This window comes from Alexandromys fortis, unplaced genomic scaffold, assembly GCF_014885135.2.
Source record: "Alexandromys fortis isolate MF-2015 unplaced genomic scaffold, M_Fortis_MF-2015_v1.1 scaffold_86, whole genome shotgun sequence".
Lineage (NCBI taxonomy): Eukaryota > Metazoa > Chordata > Mammalia > Rodentia > Cricetidae > Alexandromys > Alexandromys fortis.
The window spans coordinates 7,369,632-7,391,845 of record NW_026067965.1 but is presented as its reverse complement, the minus strand read 5'-3'; the positions used below and the strand labels follow the sequence as shown (position 1 = coordinate 7,391,845).

The 22,214-nt window shown below is 39.9% G+C and overlaps 1 protein-coding gene across 8 annotated transcripts in view; it reads left to right on the top strand.

Moving 5' to 3' along the window:
• Positions 1-22,214, top strand: part of Akap13 (A-kinase anchoring protein 13) — a 256,845-nt gene that overhangs the window by 150,825 nt on the left and 83,806 nt on the right. For 7 of the 8 annotated variants that reach the window (XM_050154104.1, XM_050154103.1, XM_050154102.1 and 4 more), the window contains exons 9-10: positions 18,220-18,295; positions 21,056-21,192. In XM_050154104.1, the coding sequence (XP_050010061.1) occupies positions 18,220-18,295; positions 21,056-21,192 (213 nt within the window). Of the gene's footprint in view, positions 1-4,298; positions 4,983-18,219; positions 18,296-21,055; positions 21,193-22,214 lie in introns of those variants that run through there. The other variant, XM_050154106.1, reaches the window with a different exon arrangement.

Sequence of the window (22,214 nt, the reverse complement as noted above, 5' to 3'; positions counted from 1 at the left end):
CCTGACCACCTTACAGGTCTTTCTTGGGAATAAACAAAACATATACACAGAAACATCTCTTGGTTAACAAGAGGCAGTCAGCAAGCATTGTACTAGTATGATCTTGCTTCAGAAAACACATTCTACAAACTGAACATCAGCTTTTTTAGTTAAAATTCCATCATCCTTTTTCTTCCTCCTTCCTCTCCTTTCTTCTTTCTCTTTTTTTCCTCTCCTTCCTGACTTTTTTCTCCCTTCCCCTCTTCCCTCTTTCATTCTTTATCCTCTTCCTTTTTCTCCTTCATTTTTTTCTTTGTTTAATTTTTTTTCCAGACAGGTTCTCATCTATACAGTACTGACCGAGCTCTTTATCCTCCAGTTTCCAAGTGCTGGTATTGCAGACCTCTTCCCTCTTTATTTCAGAAAGCTATGGTTGATTTAACATTGGCATGCTTGTTCCATGAGACTTCATCCTAGTAAAGAGCATTTATTTGTGAAGAGACTTCTCTATGAAGCCATATATTTTGGTGGTTATTTCAATTGCTGATATTGTTAGATAATCTGCTGCTTCTAGCCAACTGTATATGTTGTTATTTTCCCCTTTGTAAGGGCAGTAAAGGGTTAAAGCAAAGGAGGTGTTTTCAGATACTTGCTCCTAATTTGCTGAATTTTACTGTTTGTCCCTTTTTGCACCTTAAGTCTGTGCCCAATGAAATGCCAAGAGGAAAGAGTAGGGAGGACTCTTCTTGTTGCTTAAACACTGGAGTCAAACACAGGATGGACACAGTGCCTTTGCAGCCTTTCTCAATAATCCTCTTCTCTCCCTGCTCACACGTTCTCGTACCTCGTTGGAAAGAATCTTTATTCTAATCAGACAAGTGTTCCTCAACAAATGTGTTATGCATAGGTGAGTGTAAAACTGTTAGCCATAATCAAAACCTTTCTTTCCTGTATCTTTCAAAGACTAGAGGCAGAAAATACAATCTGAAATGATAATTGACAAGTGGCAAAAAAAAAAAAGCTTAGTGTCCAAATAACATTATGTAGTAATAGAGAAGAAAGAACTTGGGTGGGTGCAGCATTGAATCACTTCCTTTTGTACATTTCGGAATTCCGAATCCAGACCATCAGATAATACTTTCCAGTTTGCTCCGGGAAGCAGTGGCTCACCTGGAGAAGAAAGGACTCTGATTGTTATTTCAGTGTCCTGTGCTCCCTGCCGCGATGAATTGACCTTCATGTGTCAAGAGTTATTACTTTTATGTTCACTTAGGGCTTTCAGAAAAAATATTTAGTGGCCTGAGAGATAAATGCTTTTTGGCCCTTGGTTTCAGGGTTTCCACTAGGTGGCATCCTACTTCCTGCAAGCTTCTACCCTAACTAAAACCAAAAAAAACACAGTGTTGGTCCCTAAAGTCTCAACAATCTGGATAAAGTATTTAATCCTGAAATCAAGAAGATTTTAGCTCACGAGCAGAAATGTGGTATTGAAGTGTGTGAAAATTATTAGTAGATTCTTGTGCCCGAATAATTTGGGATTACATGTGAGGCCCAGGTCATGCAATAACCTAAGAGCACTTTGCTTCTCTTGGAGGGGTTGGTGCTCTTCGTAGATAGAGGGTGGGCTGACCATCACAGAGAAGAAAGGGGATTGATACTGTAAACAACCATTGCACACACTTACAAACAATCTGTGTTTTCCCGAAAGTTTCCAAACTTAAAGGAACTAGAAAATAGACTTACAATCTCCTTTATATTTGTAGCTTTCAACTCTGGTTTAGATGTGAAATGATTGGTTGCTGCGTTTCAAAATCCTAACAGAATAACTGTTCAGTGGTTCCAGATGTTTTTGATAAAAAAAAAAAAAAAACTTGGAATTGTAGCATCAGCAGCAAAAGCACAGACTACAGATTTTGTCTTCCATGGGGAGTGCCGCAGATCCAGAGGGAAAGCAGACTTTCCACCCCACCCAGAGCATTTGTTCTCAGAGAAGAAACAGATTAGCATGGACAATTTTAAATTGCCCTTTTAACATGTTTATATGTGCAGAGAAGAGAGAAAAAATCTAGATTTCTAGCACAAAGCCAACAGACAAAAAGATTAATCTACATATTTCAAACAAGTGCTCTAGTGTAGTTCAGAAAGTTGTAATGGTTTTGAAACATTTCTCTCTGATTATGTAAAGTTTCCAAGGACAAAGACCTTGGCTTTTTATTTGCTTCTTACGCAAGGCACAGAATGTCTATTAAATTGATATAGATTATCAATCTTTATTTAGTTTGATAGAGTTGGTATAGAAAAAGCTTCCCAGTGATTAAAGCATCTCCAATTCCCTAGAGAGATGCCTGGGAACTTGCAAGCAGGAAACATTTGATTCTAATTAAAGCAGAAGGGAGAGGCAGTGAGGAGCAAACCATGTTGAGAACCGAGGGGAGGCAACTTCGTGTTCATCAGAAGAGGGGGTTCTGAATTATAGCTTGGTGAAAGTTGATCCATAAAAGATAATAGGCAGTCAGTTTTCTGTATACTAAAGCCTGCCCCTCCAGGACGTTCCACTCTATGCCCTTAAACCACATACAATGAAAGTATTTGTAAATTCCTGGCCAGAATCCCATGCTTTTGGTTATCTTAAGTACGAATTTTATTTACAACTTCATCTCTCATTGTCTTGTTTCTACTGTGTTTAGCATCATCTATACTGAAAAGCAGCAAATGGAGAGCCCAGGCTTGTTTTCTGCAGCATCAAAAAGAGGACATCACCCACCTTCATAGCTAGGAGTGGTACTTAGCTAGGAGTGGTCCAGGAAGAAGAGGCTTGTGTTAGATAGAGTTGATACTGATTTCTGGGTAGACAGATGGATGAGAGAAAATGCTTGCAGCCTTAGCTGGTTCTGCTGTATTTCTTTTATTTAAGTGAGTTACCTGCTTTTAACACCTGGCTTGAGGAAGTGGTGAATTGTCAGACCTTCTTTACTTTTTCTTACAGCTTCCAAAAGAAAATGCCTTTCACCGACTTCGCTTGCAGTATTGACAGAAACTGGGACGTATAATCTCTTCTCTTCCTTTCTGTTGTAGTATTTAAAACTGTATATTCACTTTCTCCACATCTGTGCTCTCCTTCCAGTTCAAAGAGAATATAAGACAGCTTCTCCTGGAAAGAGTTAATATGCCTACTTTTTCTTTTGTTGGTTTGTTTTTGAGACAGGATCTCTTTATGTAACCCTGGCTGTCGTGGAACTCACTGTGTAGATCAGACTGGCCTCATACTCACAGAGCTCGTCCTGCTTCTGTCTCCATAGTGCTGAGATTAAACACATACATCACCATGCCTAGCCCATTTTTCTCTCTCTGTTCCCCCCCACCCACTTTTTGCTTCATCTGTTCTTCTTCCTCCTTACCCCATCCAAAGTCGGTTACAGTAAGAGAATGTCCGAAAGTGAATGAATGCTTTCTAGACGAGGGCTGCTCCTGAGGAGCAGTAGGTTGGCAACTGGAAAATATGGAGTAGCAGGAAAACAGACAAATGAAATCACAAGGCCCAGTTAATGTGAATGAGATGTGAAGGGAAGGAAGTCACAGCCAGGTGACTCTTCTTAGTCACAAGAGTACTGAGAGACATGTACACATTTATCCTATACCATCTCCTTAACTCTCTTTAAAGCTTTCTCAAGCTCCAGATATAACAAAACTTTAACTCTTGGTGGATTCTAAACTTCCCAGACATTTTATAGACAATTCTTCATCCTAGAGACATAACTATGAAATACTTGGCTAACATTTTTCTGATATTAAATCATTGCTTTTCATTCTGCAGGGAGATGCAGTATTTCCTTTGCCTGGATTCAGAGTTCTGCATTTTCTCTGAATAGCTAAGGCTGTTGTACAGACTTGTAGTGTTTAGGATAACACCCCCTTTCTTTATTAGCATACTACTGACATCAAAGGGACTGAGGTTGCTTCTTGCAATGTCTGACAGAGCCTTTTTCACTGGGGACTTGTGAGGAGGAGGAGCAGGAGGAAGCCTGTTGGAAAAGGAAGCCTTGTTTTTTCTCTTCGTCTGCAGATGAATCATGTTCCCACCACTGCAATTAGGTTTTCAAACCTCCAAGGCTGCTGGTGCAGATCTGAAAGGGCAAGTAATGACGATCTTGAGAGAGCAGGGTAAAGGGTGTGGAGGCTGCGGAGGGAGGGGCGGGCTAGCTAGACGCAGCCAGCTAGGGAGGGAAGGAGGAGGACATCTGGAGGAGTGGTCTGTTTTCCTTGTACTCTGCCGGCCTTAGATATTTTCAACTTAAGTCAAAATCCAGCCCTGCCGCCGAAGGAGCTGGAGACTGGCTAAAAAACTGGATCCGCTAGTTTTTGTTTTGTTTTGTTTCGTTTTGTCTGTATAGGTTTCCTTGTCTTTGTTGTTATAAGGAATTTTTTCATACTATCCTTTTGAAATAGCCATCTTCCTTTTTTTTTAATCCTCCTTCGTGGCAGAGTGCGTACTGGCTTTTTATTACTGGCTCTGGGATTTCTGGATACGTGTGCCAACCATTATGCTTAGCCAGTTCGTTCTTAATTTTTCTACTGGAGTTCTCGGCAGTGATGGAAAAGATCTGTGCTTCTCTCTCAGTCAAGATCTGCACAGCAACGGTCTTGAGGCACTTACTGCTGATAGTATGAACTGTAAATTCATCGTCTCAGTACTCTGAAGTTGCCAGGAAGTTCTCACTCCATTCATGGAATTGGATTCTGCTTTTTTTCTTTTTCTAATTTAATTTTCTTAACCTGAGAGTTTTCTATATAGAGGAATCTGGAAGCAGAAGTCTGCTCCTGCCCACTGTGAGAAATTTGGAATTCTGGACCTGTGTGAGCACACTGGTCCCTGGGTTCAGTAGGCATACGTCTGCATTTTGTCTCTTCTGCATCTGGACAAAATGTATGAGCGGCACAAGAGACGCTATAGTCTGTGTGACATCTCCAAGGTGGACAGGACTGTGGACGTGGTGTTACTGAAGGTAAGAAGGGGCCACACCTTATTCAATCTGAAGGTCTCCAGGCTACTTTCCCTTTGTAGCCAGTAGCCTTGTCTTGGTCCTTCCTAAACTGGAAGTGTGAGAAAGCCTGGAGTAACAGTGATAGAAGAGCAAGAGGGGGTGATTTTCAGAATCTTTAAAGGAACATCTAACAGAAGTAGTGTGTGTCTGTCTGTGTGTGTGCGCATGTGCACGCGCATTACTGAAAAACAGTTTTACTTGCTTTCAAGTAGGGTCAAGGAGAGTATTGAAGATCACAAAGAGGGAATTCAGAGTTACCTTTTTGCTGGATGCCTTGGTCTTTTGTTGCTTGCCCCATCCCCACAATCCAGTTCTGCCTCCCTTCTTCCTGAATCTATTTCTTCTCTATGGGCTTCCTTTTCTGTCTCTTCGTCCTTTTTTGTCTGTGTCTGTCTTTGCTGTCTGTTCTTCTGCTGTCTCATTGCTCATTCCCCGGGGGAAAGACCATATTCTTTCTCCTGGAAGTGTCTCCAGTCAGCTTACACACTAATGTGGCTCAGCTGCCCTGCTCCTTTAGTTTGACTCTTTTTCTGCTGTTGCTTCTGCCTGTTGATAAGCTGCATTTGTTTGATTTCACATCATTAGTAATGTTGGGTGTCTAAGCAGGAAGGAGGTGGAGACTCTGAACAGGCTAATTGTTCACTGAAGGCATCCTTGAATCTAAAATTAGTAAGAACTTCTACATTCAGTAAGACCGGAGTCTGGGAATGTTGGACAACTCATGAAGTACTTTTTGGAAGTTTAGCAATTTTCTGGCAAAGGCAGGGAAATTGGAAGTCACCCAAGTGCTTCACTAATGCCAAAAGAACCTGACAGCTAAATTTGGTAGAGTGGAGCTGGTTAAGTAGAAAAGGAGTAATTTTGAATAAAGTGCTAATATAATGCCTGGGTTACAGAAATAGTAGAAATCTATAATTGCTATTAACTCAATTTAGTACTTGAGATAACCAGATTCTTTTATTACACTTAAAATTTGTGTTGATGTTGGTGTGCCATAGCTCACCTGTTGTGGTCAGAGGACAGCTTAAGGGAGTTTGTTCTGTGCTTCTACCTCGTGGGTCGTGGGGATCAAACTCAGGCACCTTCATCCACTTAGCCCCTACCCTCTGTACTGCCGCCCCTCCCTGCTGTGCCAAGCTAAGCACTTACTAAACTTGCTAAAACAGCCCTGGGGCCCACCTTACACTCAAACCTCTTCCCTGAGCCTTTCAGGTATGGGTTACCTCAGCCTCTCCCTGAGAAGCTGGCAGATGAGCTCAGAAGCCAGTGAAACCCCACATTGGGTGTGGCACCAAGAGGAAATGTGATTTGTGGTGTGGTGGTGTCCTTGTCCCTCAGTAGTCACTGTCAGGTGGTTTAACTTGCCAGGCCTACTTTGTAATTTGGTGTTTTGAACTTGTTCCAAAGATGTAGTTGGTTTTAATTTCTCTGAAAAGTCATTTCCTCTGAGAGATAACAATTATCCTTTGCTATTTTGCCCTCTTATATAATAAATGTAGAAAGGTTACTTTCTAGGATCTTTCACTCTCATTCCCTATCATCTCTCTTTCCCTCTCCTCTCCCCTCCTTTCTCCTTCCCCATCTCAGTGGGGGGTTGGGGAGAGCTGTAGAGGAGGCACTGAAATCAGGGGCAGCGGTGGGGAGAAAAGAGAGATGTTTATGGGGGCAAATAGCAAAGTGCAGTGTCATAACTTTAAATGTCATAACGAAAAATGTTATTTTATACTTAAAACAATAAATAGGTGCTGGAGAGAGGCTTAGCAGTTAAAAGCACTTGTTCTTGCAGAGGATCTGGCTTTGGTCCCCAGCACCCACATGGTGACTTGCAACCATCCCTAACTCCACTTCCGGGGGATCCAAAGCTCCCTTCTGAATTTCACATGCATCAGTCCTACACTTGGAGCACATATGTATATACAGGCAAAACACTCATACACATTAAAAAAAAAAAATCCGAATGTTTTTTAAATCAAATAAAAAGAAATTTAAAAATATGTAGTATCATGCATCCTAGTCAGGCATAAAAGTTTTATATTAGTAAAGCTAACTGAGTTCAGGCCTCTTAATTTGGAGACACTGTTTTTATATTTGCCTTTTCTGTGAATTATTCTACTTAAGCCTTATTTGTCAAGCAGTGACTTTTACCCCATTTTCTATGAAGAAATACTGGAAGCATGACTAAGAACTGTACATTATAAAAGCATTGAATTCCTTTCATAGGACAGACAGGTACTGAGTCTGAGGGTCTCTTCCTAAGAGCAACAGTACCCAGAGAAACAAGTGCAAACTGTGTGATAGGACAGAAACAAGTAGGGTGCTCCATCGGGGCAGTGCTCCAGAGGAGGAGGAGACAGCTATATGGAGGATGAAGGAACATCTCTAGAAATAATGGGCAGAGTCCCTGAGGAAGAGAGAAACTGATAGGTGCATCCTGACAGGAACCTCTTGCATAGCAAACAGCAAATTTCTTGTAAAAAGTCTGGAGCCAGAGTTGATACACAAAAGCAGGTAGCCAGTGGGGATCCGGCCTCACTCTGCTTTTAAAACAGTCATTCTGGCAGTGTGGGAATCCCATTATGGCAGACCCCAACGTAGTTAAATGATTTTGTAGTGGAATAAAATAAGGAAAGAATAGATGAGACATATGCATTGAATGTTCCCGGAGCCTGTTCTGGAACTAGCTCTTGTAGACCAGGCTGGCCTCGAACTCACAGAGATCCGCCTGCCTCTGCCTCCTGAGTGCTGAGATTAAAGGTGCGTGCCACCACCGCATGCCGAATGTTTGCATTTTTAATCATTATCTGTTTCACATACAGGAAAACAGATTAGAATAGCCAGTAATTTCACCTATATGTTACCCCAGGTCAAACTCTTCACAGCCTCACAGATTGTAGCAGGTTTTCTCTGTAATTTTTTTGCTTCTTTCTCTCCCACCCTCTCAGTAATTTTCATCAATTACTTTTACATTATTTTGAAATTCAATATTTTCTATTAGTATTTTAAAATTATGTTGGGAGACTGGGGAAAGTGCTCAGTCAGTAAAAGTGCTTGGGTTTAGGTCCGTAGCACCCATGTAAAAGTCAGGCATGGCAGTGCACACCTATAATCCAGTGCTACCGAGAGGAGACGAGAAATCCTGAGGCTTCCTTACAAAGATCCATAGGTTCAGTGAGAGACCATCTAAACAGTAGAATAGAGTGTGATGGAGAAAGATACCAACACGGACCTGGCTTCCTTACAAACACATACACACAGAAGCATTACATTGGATGCACACACCACTTAAATTCTCAAGTGAGAGTCTTTACATTCTCACCCTACTTTTACATACTTTTTTATTCAAAGAAGTTGGTCATTTTTCATATGTTGATCAGTGTGCCTATACATTACAGAATAAGATATCTTAATCCTATTTAAAAACTTTGTAGAATTTTTTTTTTTTGAAACAGTTTTACTACCTTAACCCTGATTGGCATTGAACTTGCTTTATAGACCAGGCTGGCCTGGAACCCATGGAGATCCACCTGCTTCTGCTCTTTGAGTAGTAGGATTAAAGTCATGAGCCACCATTTCTGGTTTTAATAGATATTTCTTAATTGAAATGAATTATGTCTTAAGATTTTTAAATACAAATTCATAAGCCCTGTGCTAGCATAATTTTTAATTGTGCGAACAACTTTAAGAATATTGAAATTAAATATAACAGTAATCTCAAGGTTTAGATTCTAAGCCTTTACTGGCATTATATCTGATCTACAGCAACTGTGTGAAAATATTTCTAAGGGAATCACATATCGTGGCTTTTGGTTGCCTTGGTGTTCCATGAGGATGAAGACTGGAACTGTATGAGAGTGGTACAGACCAGTTTGCCGCATCAGTGATGCTGAAATGGGGCATCTTACTTACATGGGAAAGCACAGTATTCACACATGAATATGATATGCTCCACGTTGCTGTTAAACAGGATGTGGTTGGAAATGCCGGTGGGTGTTTTTAACATTGTTTCTTTACTGGCGGCATCATGGAGAGTGCCCTCTGGCTAATGGCGTCGGCCATGACTGGTATTTAGCTCAGATGACTGACTGTGATTTTGGTTTTGTAGGATGCCTGTCAACTTCTGTTTAAATAGGTTTGCATCTCTTGCTGTATACTCAGTTCTTAACCTGTTATATAGTATACACAACACATTTACCACTGTAACTATTTGGGGGTATAATATAAGTTCAGTGATATTAACAGTTATACTTTTTTTATAACTATCACTACTAGATAACTCAAAACATTTCTATTTTCCCAAAGTGGAACTTTACACCTGTTAAACAATAAGTCTCCATTCCTCTCTTCTGGAAACCATTATCCAATTTCTGTCTGGTTTTGACTGCTCTAGGTGCCTTGCACATGTTGAGCCGTGCAGTGTTTGTCCATTTGTGGCTATCTTAGATCATAATATATTTGAAGTTTATACAAGCTGTAATATGTGTCAGCATTTCCTTCCTTTTTTAATGCTAAATAACATTCATTGTAATATCATATACTTGATTTGTTCACATACACACGCCCCTGACCAACTGAGCTGTAAGTGGAGACTGCTCGTTCGCTTCCCAGCTGCCAAGAAACTTTATTAATTACAACACTGTTTGGCCAATAACTTAAGCTTATTTCTTGCTAACTCTTACATCTTAAATTAACCCATTTCTATTAATCTGTGAATCACCACGAGGGTGTGGTCTAACATTAAGGTTCTAGCTGGCAGCGGGCGTCTTTCTCCTTCGGCAGCTACATGGTGTCTCTTTGACTCCACCTACTTTCTCTCTGTATCTCTATTCAGATTTCCTGCCTGGCTTTACTGTCCTAAGCCATTGGCTGAAACGGCTTCTTTAATAACCAGTGGTAATAAAACATATTCATAGCATACAGAGGGGAATCCTCCATCACTGAGCTATGTTAACAGTTCAGCTGTTGTGAATGGTGCTGCTCTGACCACCGTGTGTTAAGTATCTGTTTGAATCCCTGCTTTCATTCTTTGGGGTATATTATCAGAAGTGAAATTGCTGAGTCAAGGTAATTATGGTTTTTAGGCATGGCCACATTGTTTACCACAGTGGCTCTAGCATTTTATACCAGTAACATCCTACCACCAGTTCAAAGGATTTCAATTTTCTCTGCATTCCAAGGCTTATGTGTTCTTTTTAGGTAACAGCATAATGATTATGAACTGATGACTCGTTCTGGTTTTGATTTGTGTTTCCCTAATATGCTGTTTGTATTTGTCAGAAACCTGTGAGTATGAGCTGTCTTAAGCTAACCTCACCTTTAAGTGTGTGTTATCTAGCAGTCTTGACTCTCTCACACTTTTTTTTTAACTTTACCTCAAGAATATATGAAACTATACCTACAACTTCCTTTCACACCTCTTTCTCCTCGTCAAACCTTTTGGAAAACATGTTTCATCTCAGACTCAACCTAATGAAATCTTATGCATCTTTTCCTCTAAGTTTGCTGTGTCTGTTTGTTGTGGATCTCTCTGCATCTTTTTTGTGGATTCTGCCTTTCCCACAATTTTCCATTTACATCCCTTCTGTATTCTAAAGAAACCTGTGCCACCTCTAGAGCAGCGTGGTGCAGACTCTTCTTCTCTGGTCTTCATCCTCAGTATGCCCCCGCCTAGTCTCCAGTTTCCTGTTGTGGTTCTATATTTCTTTAGTGACTTTTCTCAGTACAATACTTAACTTGTCACCCTCGCCTGCCACCCTAGAGAATAAAGCATACTTTCATTTTACCCCTGTCTCCTATTATTTGCTTAGTGAAACTACTTGTGAAAATCACTGGGAATTTTTTGCTTCTACTAACTATCTGAAGTAAAAGTCTCTAATTTGGATGATGCACATATGCTCTGGAGCCCTGGGTTGTGAATACACGTGATTCGTGTGCCCAACAACGATGCCGCATCTTCCCTTAGATTCCTGACAGTCTTGTCACTCAGAAGGCTATGAGGTGTCTTTTTTCCCCTTCTATTGAAAGTATCTTTTTCTCTTCACATAATGTATCCTTAATATGGTTTTCCATACCTCTATTCCTCCCAGTTCCTCCCCAGCTCCTCTCTCTCCATAGCCACCCTTTTCTGTATCTCATTAGAAAACAAACAGGCTCCTAAGGGATAATAATAAAATAAAACAAGTAAAACAAACCTAACACAACAGAATAGGACAAAACAAACAAACGTGAAAGAGTCCAAGAAAAGTCGTAAGAAATAGATAGAGATGCAGAGATCCATTTGTTTGCATTCAGAAATCTCATATAAATATTAGACTGGATGCCATAATGTATACACAGAGAACCTGTAGGGTTAAAGGAGAAATAAAAATGTAAATAAAATAAGAAAAAATAAGATAAAAAAACTCACAGGACCTTATAAGACAAGGTATCTCTGGAAATGTCATAGTTTGTTTTCTGTTGGCCATCTGCTCTGGGCATGCGTCCTACCCTTAAAAGTGGTTTGTTTCAGCCACTGTGGTGGGGCACGCCTTTAATCCCAGCACTCAGGAGGCAGAGGCCTACAGATCTCGGTGAATTCAAGACCAGCCTGGTCTATAAAATGAGTTCCAGTACACTCTGTGTTGTTACACAGAGAAACCCTGTCTCAAAAAAAAAAAAAAGTTTGTTTTTTTCAATGAGACTCCCTTGGAGAAAACTAAATTTTCATTGCAAGCAGTTGTCGGTTAGATTAGGGAGAGGGAGTGAGTCCACTTCCTTCACCCCTAGGACTCCATCTGGTACAGATCCAGGGCTGCTGTCTCAGTCTCTGGTGTGTCCTAGCTGTTTTGCTCATATTTTGTTTGTTTCTTTGTTTTCTCGCATGTGGCTGGAGTTACAGATGGTCATGAGCTGGCATGTGAGTGCTGGGAATAGAACCCAGGTCCTCTGGAAGAGCAGCCATCTCTACAGTACAGTAGCAGCTTTTTTGGAATTAATTTTTTTCTATAATGGTAGGCAGAGTGGATATGACTTTCCTTTTAGCTTATTGCTTCCCTAACTTCAGAAAACCTAATATCCCACAGTTCTGTAGCTTCTGGGTTAGGGAATATAATCTCTGAGTCAGCCCACCTGCTGTAGTGTGTGGGTGCATGTCTGTGTGTCTGTCTTAAATATAACATTTGTAGCTTGACCAGAAAAGATGTATATAGGACTAGAAGTTTTGTACATAGTAACACACATTGTCTTGGTCAACACATGGTGGTTACTGAACAAAATGCTGAGGCAAGCTTATTGACCACACTGACAGGCTTCTGACATAAACTCTCAGCTCCCTGAGGACAAGGCTTTAATTACATCTTTAAGATTTGGGACAGTGTTTGATCATAGAATGTGTTTAATATGTGTTGTATCTTTTTTGAAAGGAAAGGAAGAATAAAGCTATCTATGATGAGCATTCCCTAGTGCCTCCTTTTTCAAGAAAGTAACAAAATAAAAAATACTTGCATTAAAAACAAAAAAAAAGTGCTTCAGGAGAAAAGCAAGGCCAATCTGTTATGACAAGAAAAATCACAGATAAGAACAAAATGTTGGCAATAATGTGGCAATTGCCAAATGGTATATCCACTTTGGAAAACAACCCATATTCCCTAAAAAGTAAAATGTAAGTTATCAGGTCCACAATTCAACAGTCCACTTCTAGGTGTTTCCTCAGGAGAAAAAAAAATGTGTGCCCCTAAAAAAAGCTTGTATGTATCGTGTGTGTAAAATGTTGGTGTTAGTACTCGCAGCAGCTGGAAAGTCAAGACAACCCGTTGTTCATAACATGATGAATAGATAAGTACAATGGAGGTCTACCCATACAGTGGAATAGTTTTTGGTATTAATAAAACACACTACAATGTAGATGAACCTTTAACATCACATAAGATCAAGAGTGCATGGTTACATTTGTAAGAACTGTTTACAGTAGGCAGAAGATGGCTCAGTGCTTGTCTAGGACCAAGAGAAAAAGATCTGGATGCTGGCTGTCTTTCTATCGACATGACGGTGCTCTGAAATTAGGTGATGGTGATGATTATACGGCTCTGTGAATAGTCTAAAGCATGGAATTATACGGCCTAAACGACTAGGTTTTGTAGACCAAGAATTTGAATAAAGATGTTAAAATGCACTTTTTTACAGTTGCACATGCTTGGTTGAATACATGTTCTTACGCACACATATATATACACACATACAAAATAAACACAGTGTGCATCATGGATTGTCGTTACAAGAGAAAAAGAACATGAGTAGAAGAGCAAGTGAATCCAGATAACTGGGGTTTTTTTTCTTTTCTTTAAAGAATATTTTTTCATGCAATAATTTGATCATGTTTTTGCCTCCTCCAACTCTTCCCCGATCCTTGCCACCTCCCTACCCACCCAACTTGGCTGTCTCTCAAAAAAAAAGTAATAATCAAAAAGGTAAAACAAAAAGCCCCCCACACCATCTTTAATTTATTATTTTGTTATTTTTTTTGAAGCAGGGTTTCTCTGTGTAGCTTTGGAGCCTCTTCTAGAACTTGCTTTATAGACCAGGCTGGCCTCGAACTCACAGAGATCCTCCTGCCTCTGCCTCTCAAGTGCTGGGATTAAAGGTATACGCCACAGCCTGTCTAAAGCCCCGCCCATCAAAAAAAAAAAAGGCCAACAAAAACATGGTGCTCGTTTTGTGGACATGGGGCTGGCCCGGGTTTATATACCCAGTGACTCTTCATTGAAGAAAATTAGTTTCCCTTTGCCAGCAGTTATCAGTTGCAAACAGCTTCTGAGTCCACTTGCCCCTCTTTCCCCTCCTCTTCCTCATACATCCCTGAGCCTTGAGGGATGGATTGAATGAAAGCATCCTAGTTAGAGCTATGTGCTCCAAAATCTCTCAGTCTTCTGCGCATTTTGCTGTTGTGGGTCTTTGTGTGAATTCCTGTCGACTGCAAGAAGCTTCTCTGATGAGGGCTGAGGGGGACACTGATCTGGTAGTATGTCACTAGTCATTTTATTGCTATGTTCCCTTAGCAGAATAATAGTAGTAGGCTTCCCTTTAAGCCCATGACTTACCTAGTCCTATGTTCTCGACCTTTAGCACTGTCAGATATAGGTTCTAGCTCATAGAGTGGACCTTAAATCCAGTCAACGTTCAGTCACTATTGGACCATTATATCCTACAGGCCGTTAACTGTCCTAAGCTCAGGGTTGTGACTGGGTGATACCGATGATTGCCCTTTTCCTCTGGTAGCTTTACAGACTACCTTCCAGTATCTTGACTACTAGTCAGTAGGCATGAAACTTTTATCTGGAGTTTCACTAACAACACTGTACCAATGTTGGTTTCTTAATACTGACAAATGTACCATAGTAATTTCAGATGTTGGAAAACAGGAAATGGGGGAGAGGAGTGTCAGTGAACTTCGTGTTTGCAAACAGAACTCATTATGATAACTTTTCGTCAAGTTCCTTGATTATAAAATAATTAATAAATAAAATTAGAATATAACCATAAAGGGAAATTTGAGAAACTCTAGAAAAGTTGAAAAGAATATTAGTTTATGATCATTCAAGTATAATTGTTCATTTAAATGTTCATTCAAACTAGGATTTTTTTGCCACAAAGGTATGATCATATTAAGATATTTCAGGTACCCATATTTTCAAAAATTAATAATATATACTAATTGTTTTTAAAAAGTGTGGTGGCTTCTGAGATTTTAGCTTTCTTGAGCTAGTCAGTTAACTAACTTGTGTTTATTTGACACACACCCAGCCTTGGAAAGAGTCTAGAACTAAAGGTCAGTCACAAGACCTGCAGACATGCCTGAGGCTTCTGGAAGAATGTTTCCTAACACTAGTGTATCATCACATAATGTATTCTTTTTTGAAACATTATTTTGTTTTCATTCTCATGTATTTTTGCAAAATAGAGTGCTCACTAAATGTAACATACCAGGACCTAAAATGAGAGAAATACAGAGAATGTTGAAAATTCTAGGTGAAGAAGGTTTCTTTTAAACATTGATCCTGGAGCAGCATGGATGGTATTGAAAAGGGTTCTAAGGCAGCGTTAGCTTTTATTAAATTTTGAATGCAGAAAAATTTAGGGGTCTTGAAGAGAGAAAAAGAGCAGCAGCGTCATTCAGGAAGGTTCATTTCCGTGTTCTACGCTCATATTTGAGAACCCCTTAAGCTTTTTTATTTCTATTAAATTTTTTATTTCAATGTTTATGAACCTCTTCCTGTTATAATAATAATAAAGGTGGAAAGGAGTTTTTACTTTTCCCACTTCAAAATGCACTTTTCTGTTGAAGTATGTTAGTTTTGACTTATAGCAGAGAAACATCCTGCAGTAACAAGGAGATGGCAAGTTAAAAATCAGAAAATTCTGTGAGCCACAACTTGGGTTTTGGTTGTTTGTTTTAACTTGTTTGTTTGTTTGTTTTTGGTTTTGTTTTAAAGAATTTCTGCCTGGGCTGGAGAAATGGCTCAGCAAAGTTCTCATTCAACTTGGTGTACGTTGAATAGTATGGCCTCTGTCTTTTGACATTCTTATTATTCATCCATATGTTAATTTGTTCACATTATTTAGGATTTCAGTTGAGTTTCAGTGGGATTAGAAAATTAAAGGTCTTGTAAAAAAAAACATTTTATACTTTCGTTGAGGGTCTAATTTATATGTAAACTATTCAGTGGGCTAGGATTATAGTTAAATGGTAGATCACTTGCCTATGGTCGACATATATATATACAGAGAGAGAGAGAGAGAGAGAGAGAGAGAGAAAAGTAGAGTGAAAAGGGGGAAAGGTACGTAAAAATAAAAAGTAATACAACAAAATATTTTTTTAAAAAAAGTGGGAAAATTCTGTGAAACACTATGAGACAAGGAACCTCCAAACTTGTCCTTGAGTTCATTTTCTGTTGTCCATCTTCTGCTGGGCATGCAGCCTACCCTTAAAAGTAGTTGGTTTTCACAGTGAGACTCCCTTGGAAGAAACGGAAAAGTTTCATTTGCAAGCAGTTATCAGTTGGAGATTGCTTCTGGGATGCACATGTCCGCTTTTCTGTTTAGCTCTAGGACCCCATCTGGTGCAGACCTGCACAGGCCCTGTGCATGCTGCCTCTGTCTCTGTGAGTTCATGTGTATCTAGAAGGCCCTGATTCCTTGGTGTCCTCCATCCTCTCTAACTCATACACTCTTTCCTCCTCCCCTTCTGCAGAGTTCCCTAAGCCCTGAGGGGAGGGATTTGATGGAGACATCCCATTTAGGATTGAGTGTGCTAAGGTCTCTTACTCTCTCTGTGTGTCTTAGTTAGGGTTTCTATTTCTGTGAAGAGACTCCATGACCACAGCAACAGCGAGTCTTAAAAAAATAAAAGAAAATATTATTTGGGTGGCAGCTTACAGTTCAGAGGTTCAGTCCATTATCATCATGGCTGGGAGTGTGTCAGTGTGCAGGCAGACATGATGCTGGCTACTTTTTGGTCAGAACGTAACAGGAAGTGGTCTGTGACACTTAGGGACGCTTACACAAAAGAGACTTCAAAGCCTGCCCCCACAGTGACACACTTCCTTCAACAAGGCCACACCTCCCAGTAGTGCCACTCCTATGTGTTTCTGGGGGCCTGGCACATTCAAAGTACCATACTGTGTTGTTCTCCTTTGCTGCAGGAACAAGTCTCTCTGATGATGGCTCAATCTATGAATATAGCAGAATATCATTAGGGGCCATTGTAATTTTTAGACCAATAATAGGTCTCTGGGCTATCTAGTCTTAGCTTCTTGGTCACCTAGGCAGTGTCAGGTACAGGCTCCATTTCTTGGAGTGGGCCTTCAGTCAGATTAGATGTTGGTTGGCTACTCCCACAAACTCTGTGCTACCATTGCACTTACATGTCATACAGGCGAGAACTCATCATCAGTCCAGGGGGTTGGGGCTGGGTTGGGGTTTATTTACCTTACTCCTGGAACTTCTTTAGTGAAGGAAATTTAAAGTGTTAACTTTTTGCTCTAAACAATGAGTTAGTGATATCCCGTAAGTTTTTATGTAGAAGGTTTAATTTGTATTCAGTTCTTTCCTTTAATATTTCTTATATGAACTGTGGGTTACTTAATAGTTTTATCTTTACACTTTTTTTTTTCTCTTTTTAAGATTGGTGTGGGATTCCAGTCTTTTGATTTGGGCTTCTGGTTTAATAGTATTGTGGTTACAAAAAAGCAAAGTTTTTGTGATTTTAATCCTGTTAAATCTGCAATTTATCTTATGTATTAGAGCCCAGAAGTTTTATTTTATTTTGATGTGTTTTGTGTGTCACTGTATGAATATTCCAAGTGCACTTAAGAATGCCCTGCTACGCGTTCTGCATGTTAGTTAGTGGGAATGGCTGGATGTCTCTGAAGTTTTCTAGATCCTTGTATCTATCTGCTTGTTCTGTTGTAGGGTTCTGGGAACAGAGTGTAGAAATATGTCATGTTAATTTAAAAGCACACATTACTTAAACGTCAATGAAGTTAGTAGATTGTAATGATATGGTGGGTAAGCAAGTGGGTCTTAAGGGAAGGAGTCCGTTTGCACTTCCAAGCCTTGCACACTTCAGGGTGCCAGTCCTGCTCTGTTTTACCCTTGTGAGCCTGCTGCCTTTGGTTTAACAGAAGTGATGCGAACTTCTTGTAGATATTATGATCATTTGATGAGAAAATGAGTTGGAATTCTCTTTAGTGTTTCAAGACAGGGTTTCTTCTCTCTATAGCCCTGACTGTCCTGGAACTTACTCTGTAGGGCGGGCGAGTGCTGAGTTCTGTGACCTTTTCCCATTGCTTTGTAAGCATAATTACTGACAGTCTTTTCAGAGCTTTTAGCTCAATGTAGATTGCCCTGTTTATATTACAGTAGAGTTTGACGGGCTTTTGGCATAATTTTAATTACCTTGCTATAAAATACTAACATTCAGAAGTTGTGAACAATACATAGATTATTTTTTTTTTTTTTTGAGACAGTGTTTCTCTGTGGCTTTGGAGCCTGTCCTGGAACTAGCTCTGTAGACCAGGCTGGTCTCGAACTCACAGAGATCCGCCTGCCTCTGCCTCCCAAGTGCTGGGATTAAAGGCGTGCGCCACCACCGCCCGGCACCAATACATAGATTTTTGGAGCTATACAGTTACCTGATTGTCTGAAACAAATCGTTTTTCTCTTCCAGATCAACCGAGAAAGCTGGTGTGCCATAGAGCCATGCCCTGAAGCAGCATCTCTTTTGGCTTCTAAACAGAGTTCAGGTAGGCCTGTTCATAGTGCTGCTTTGAAGTAATAATTTGATGTTGTGATCTGCCATTCTGAAATTCATTACACAATAATTCAGAAGAAATGCGTATGTATAGGTTAGTTGGTAAGCATGATTTCATAATCAAAATAAAAGCACTAAAGTTTTTTTTTAATTTTACTTTAGGAATTATTAGTCATTTTAGAGATCATGTGGCTTTATGAGTTGTTACTCATTTGTAAAGCAGTGTGGTGGTGTAAACTATAAGAATGTGTTGCTGGAGACCAAACCTGTGGTTCTTATTTTTTGACTGTGTTAATGCAAAAACACACACAAGAATTCATAGTTCTTGTCTCAAAGAGGCTAAAAGATAGTTTATTTTAGAGCCAAATTTGAGCGACCATAGCCTAGGAACACAGACAGGATACCCCAAATTCCATGTTCCAATTTAGAAGCGGTTTCATAAAGAAGTTTTTATAGCAATAAAACATAGACAGCCATAAATGAATAAATTAAATACTTTGGTGGGAATGAATGATGCTCTGCTTTAAGCCTCAAATGCCATCTGATGATATTTTTAGCTTTGGGTTTGGTGGAAGGTAGCAGTCTGCTCCATTTATGTATTCCAAAAGATTCTTTTGTCTATTAGTCACAGGATATTATTCCAACATAGAGGTAGATAAGGAACGGCTCTTCTGGGGGCTAAAGCTAGCCAAAATAAGGCAATTAATCTCTGGACCTGCAACATTCCAGCTTCTCCGCATCACAGTGGTCCTAATCAATCTGTCTTTGCAGACACAGTGTCTTTCCAGGAAGTTTCAGTGACAGCTGCATACTAGAATAAGCTGGCTAAAGAGCTCTGAAAATGCATGAGACCTTGGTCTTGTCCTTAGCAGCTCAGATTTAGTGGGCTGGGCTGTGGCCTGAGATCCACTAGAATCATTTTGGGCTCCTTCTGTTGTCTTGAATAGGCAGAGTTGAGAGTTTCCTTCCATGCCCGTGCATATTAGTCACAACCAATCGAGTTAAGATCGTACCTAGTTAGGAATCCTTTACCACAGGCTCAGCCAGTTCTGCCATAAGGTAGACTCCCCAAGGTCTGGGTTCCATCTCTTTCATCTATGAGGTATTATTGGTCTGCCTCATAGAGGTTTGTTGCACAGACAGCAAGGTAACTGTCTCTGAGCTCATGCCTCTGCTGTCTTCTGGGATGCTGAATGAGCAATAACATTTGCATTTTTTAGTTCTCCGGTCCACTTCACCAACAAAGCCTCTATTTACTTTCTCGTTTTTACTAATCTGCTGTAGAAATTATCAAATCCTTCTTATTTGCTGGCCTTTTTGGAGACAGTTTAGTTGTAGATGTCTTGCAGTACTATTTAAGTTGAGAAAGGATTGCCCTAGTCTTTTATGTCCTGAGGAATTTTCTATCATTTCTCAACTTTGCTTGTATTACAAAGGAAGTAATGAAAACAAACATGGAAAATGTTTTCACACTTCTTGAGAGTGCTACTTCAGAATATTATATATGGTTGTGTGCAGGGCCTAAAAACTCAAAGGTCTTGGAAGTAAAAGTATACACACAGCTATGTTTCTGTTATTTTAGCTGTCAGGGACTTTTCTGAAAGTATAACCAGCTACCCGAGAATGAAACTTCTGCCATGTGATTGTTAAGTAAAGTCTTGGGATTTGAATATTCGAATTACGGAAGGACCTATAGACATCATGGCTCAGTCTATTTCATTAAGGAAGTAGATTTGAGTTGCAGTATTTTTCAAGTCATAATCGTGAATTGTTCAAACACCCCTTTACAGTGTAACTCCCAGAATCAGCAGTGTGGTTGTACATTAAGGATTAATGGAGCCTGCACTTCATTTAGGCATACGTACCACACACCTGCATTGTGTTCCACCCGTGCCACTGTCTAGTTAGTACATTTCTAATTTGCTGTTTACCGTCAGGACAACTCTGTAGGGATGTACTCATCATCCCATTTTACTGGTACAGAAGCAAACACCTGCAGGGCTAAATTACCTGGGATTTGTCTGTTAAGCAAGATCCATCTAAACATCCTAAAATCAATGTTCTTTGCTTTTGTTTCCAATTCATTCTTTAATATATTCTTCTTAATTAGGAAGGGAGTATAGGAAAAAAGTAAGGATTCTGTCTCTTTCCTTAGCCAGCATCCCTATTTTCCCCCAGGCACAATATCGAGATTTTGGGGAGGGGGGGTTTCCAAGAGGCGGTAATAGAAAAACCCACCAACTGTACTAAGTCATTGTTTACTGTATAGAATGGGTGGGGGGGCTAAAATACTCATAATTATGGTCTTTTGAAGAAACCATACAATTTCCATTGAACTAACAATGTGAAATTATCCACTAAGCTCATAATTGTGACTGAAAGATTTAAGACTAACTTATAGATCCTGCCTCCTTATTATGGTATTCTTTTTATAATTCTGCAATGAAATTGTCTCTTACTGTGTTAATTTGTACCACAAGGTTGTGAATAGCCCATTCTGGAAGAATACATTAAATGTCTTCCCAGAACCTAGCCAAATGCCTAACAGAAAAAGTAAGTGTGTCAGTTAATATACCTGAAAGCTGCTAATTTATTAGACTATTACCTTTCTAACTTTGTAAATATCTAAAGTAGAAGAGAGGCTAGGAAAGCAAAGAGGTGGGTGGAAAATAGAGAAAATGACTGAATGTTGGTATAAAACAGAAAGTGAATTTTTTTTAAAGGTATTAGTTAAATAAATGTTCTTTTTCAGAATGCGAAAGCTTCTTAGATGATGGACTGGGCACAGAGTGTGCCTCAAAAGAAGGCGTGCTTCAGAGAGGATCAGGGAGTGATCCTGACCTCTTTCACTCACCCAGTGACGAAATGGACAGCATCATCTTCTCCAAGGTATTAGAGGAGCCTTCTGTTCGTTTTGGCCAGCAGTTCTCCTAGTCTCGTTTGGCCTTACTTAACCCTTTTTTACTGTAATTTTTTCCACTTGTGCTCATTGTCATCCCATGACTTTAATTTGTGGCTCTAGCTAATGGACTGTGATCCAACTAGGCCATGTCTTCGGTATTCTGAGTGACTGTGCGGGGACTTACTTTGTTTTGCTTCCTTCTCTTCCTCCCTCCCTCCCTTCCCTTTCTAAGCTGCTACAGACAGCCTAGCTGGATCACTCAGAAAGGAGGGGTAGAAGTATTCTATTTGAAGAAGGAAATTCCTCATTGCCAGGGCTTAGAAACAGGTATTGGCCAGGTTATTGGCTGTATCTTCTGAAAAATCATGGCTGGTTACATGAGTGGTTTGAAGCTTGCATTGAAGTTCAAAAAGCATGGGAGTTCCTTTAGAATGAACTAAGTCAGATGACAGTGAACACCCTTCAGTGGTTAGGAAGGGACCACAGCTCAGACTGCATGATGTCATATATATAAACTAACCATAGAGTCATTCTGATTAATGTGTGGATGCCTGGAACTCACTAAGTCTGGTGACGTCATCTTTCATCCAGACTGCTTAATTGGGACTTTCTAGACCTCTGGTGGAGAACTTAAGCTTTTCCTCTGGTGAAGAGCTAGGGAAGATGGCGGTTAGAAGCTTGAGTTCGTTTCTGTGTGTAGCAAGTTCTGTTTTGTCCTCTAAGAGGGCAGGACATGCTGTACTCAGTTACATACTACAAATGATTTTCCTAATAGAAGGACTGAAGAGGCAAAAACATTGTAGCAACTGTGAAGAAGAGTCTTCCTTCTGGTTTTCTGACTTTGAAGAACTTCTGAGAGCAGTTTTGTTAGTGGGTGATTAAATGGTCCAAGACAGTATGATGTTCCCGTGTTTAACTGTTGCGGTATAGGCGCCATGTCATAAAATTCTACTCTTTAAATTTTTGTCCATCAGTCCTCATATTCCATTTGTTCTCCCTCGCCCTTTCT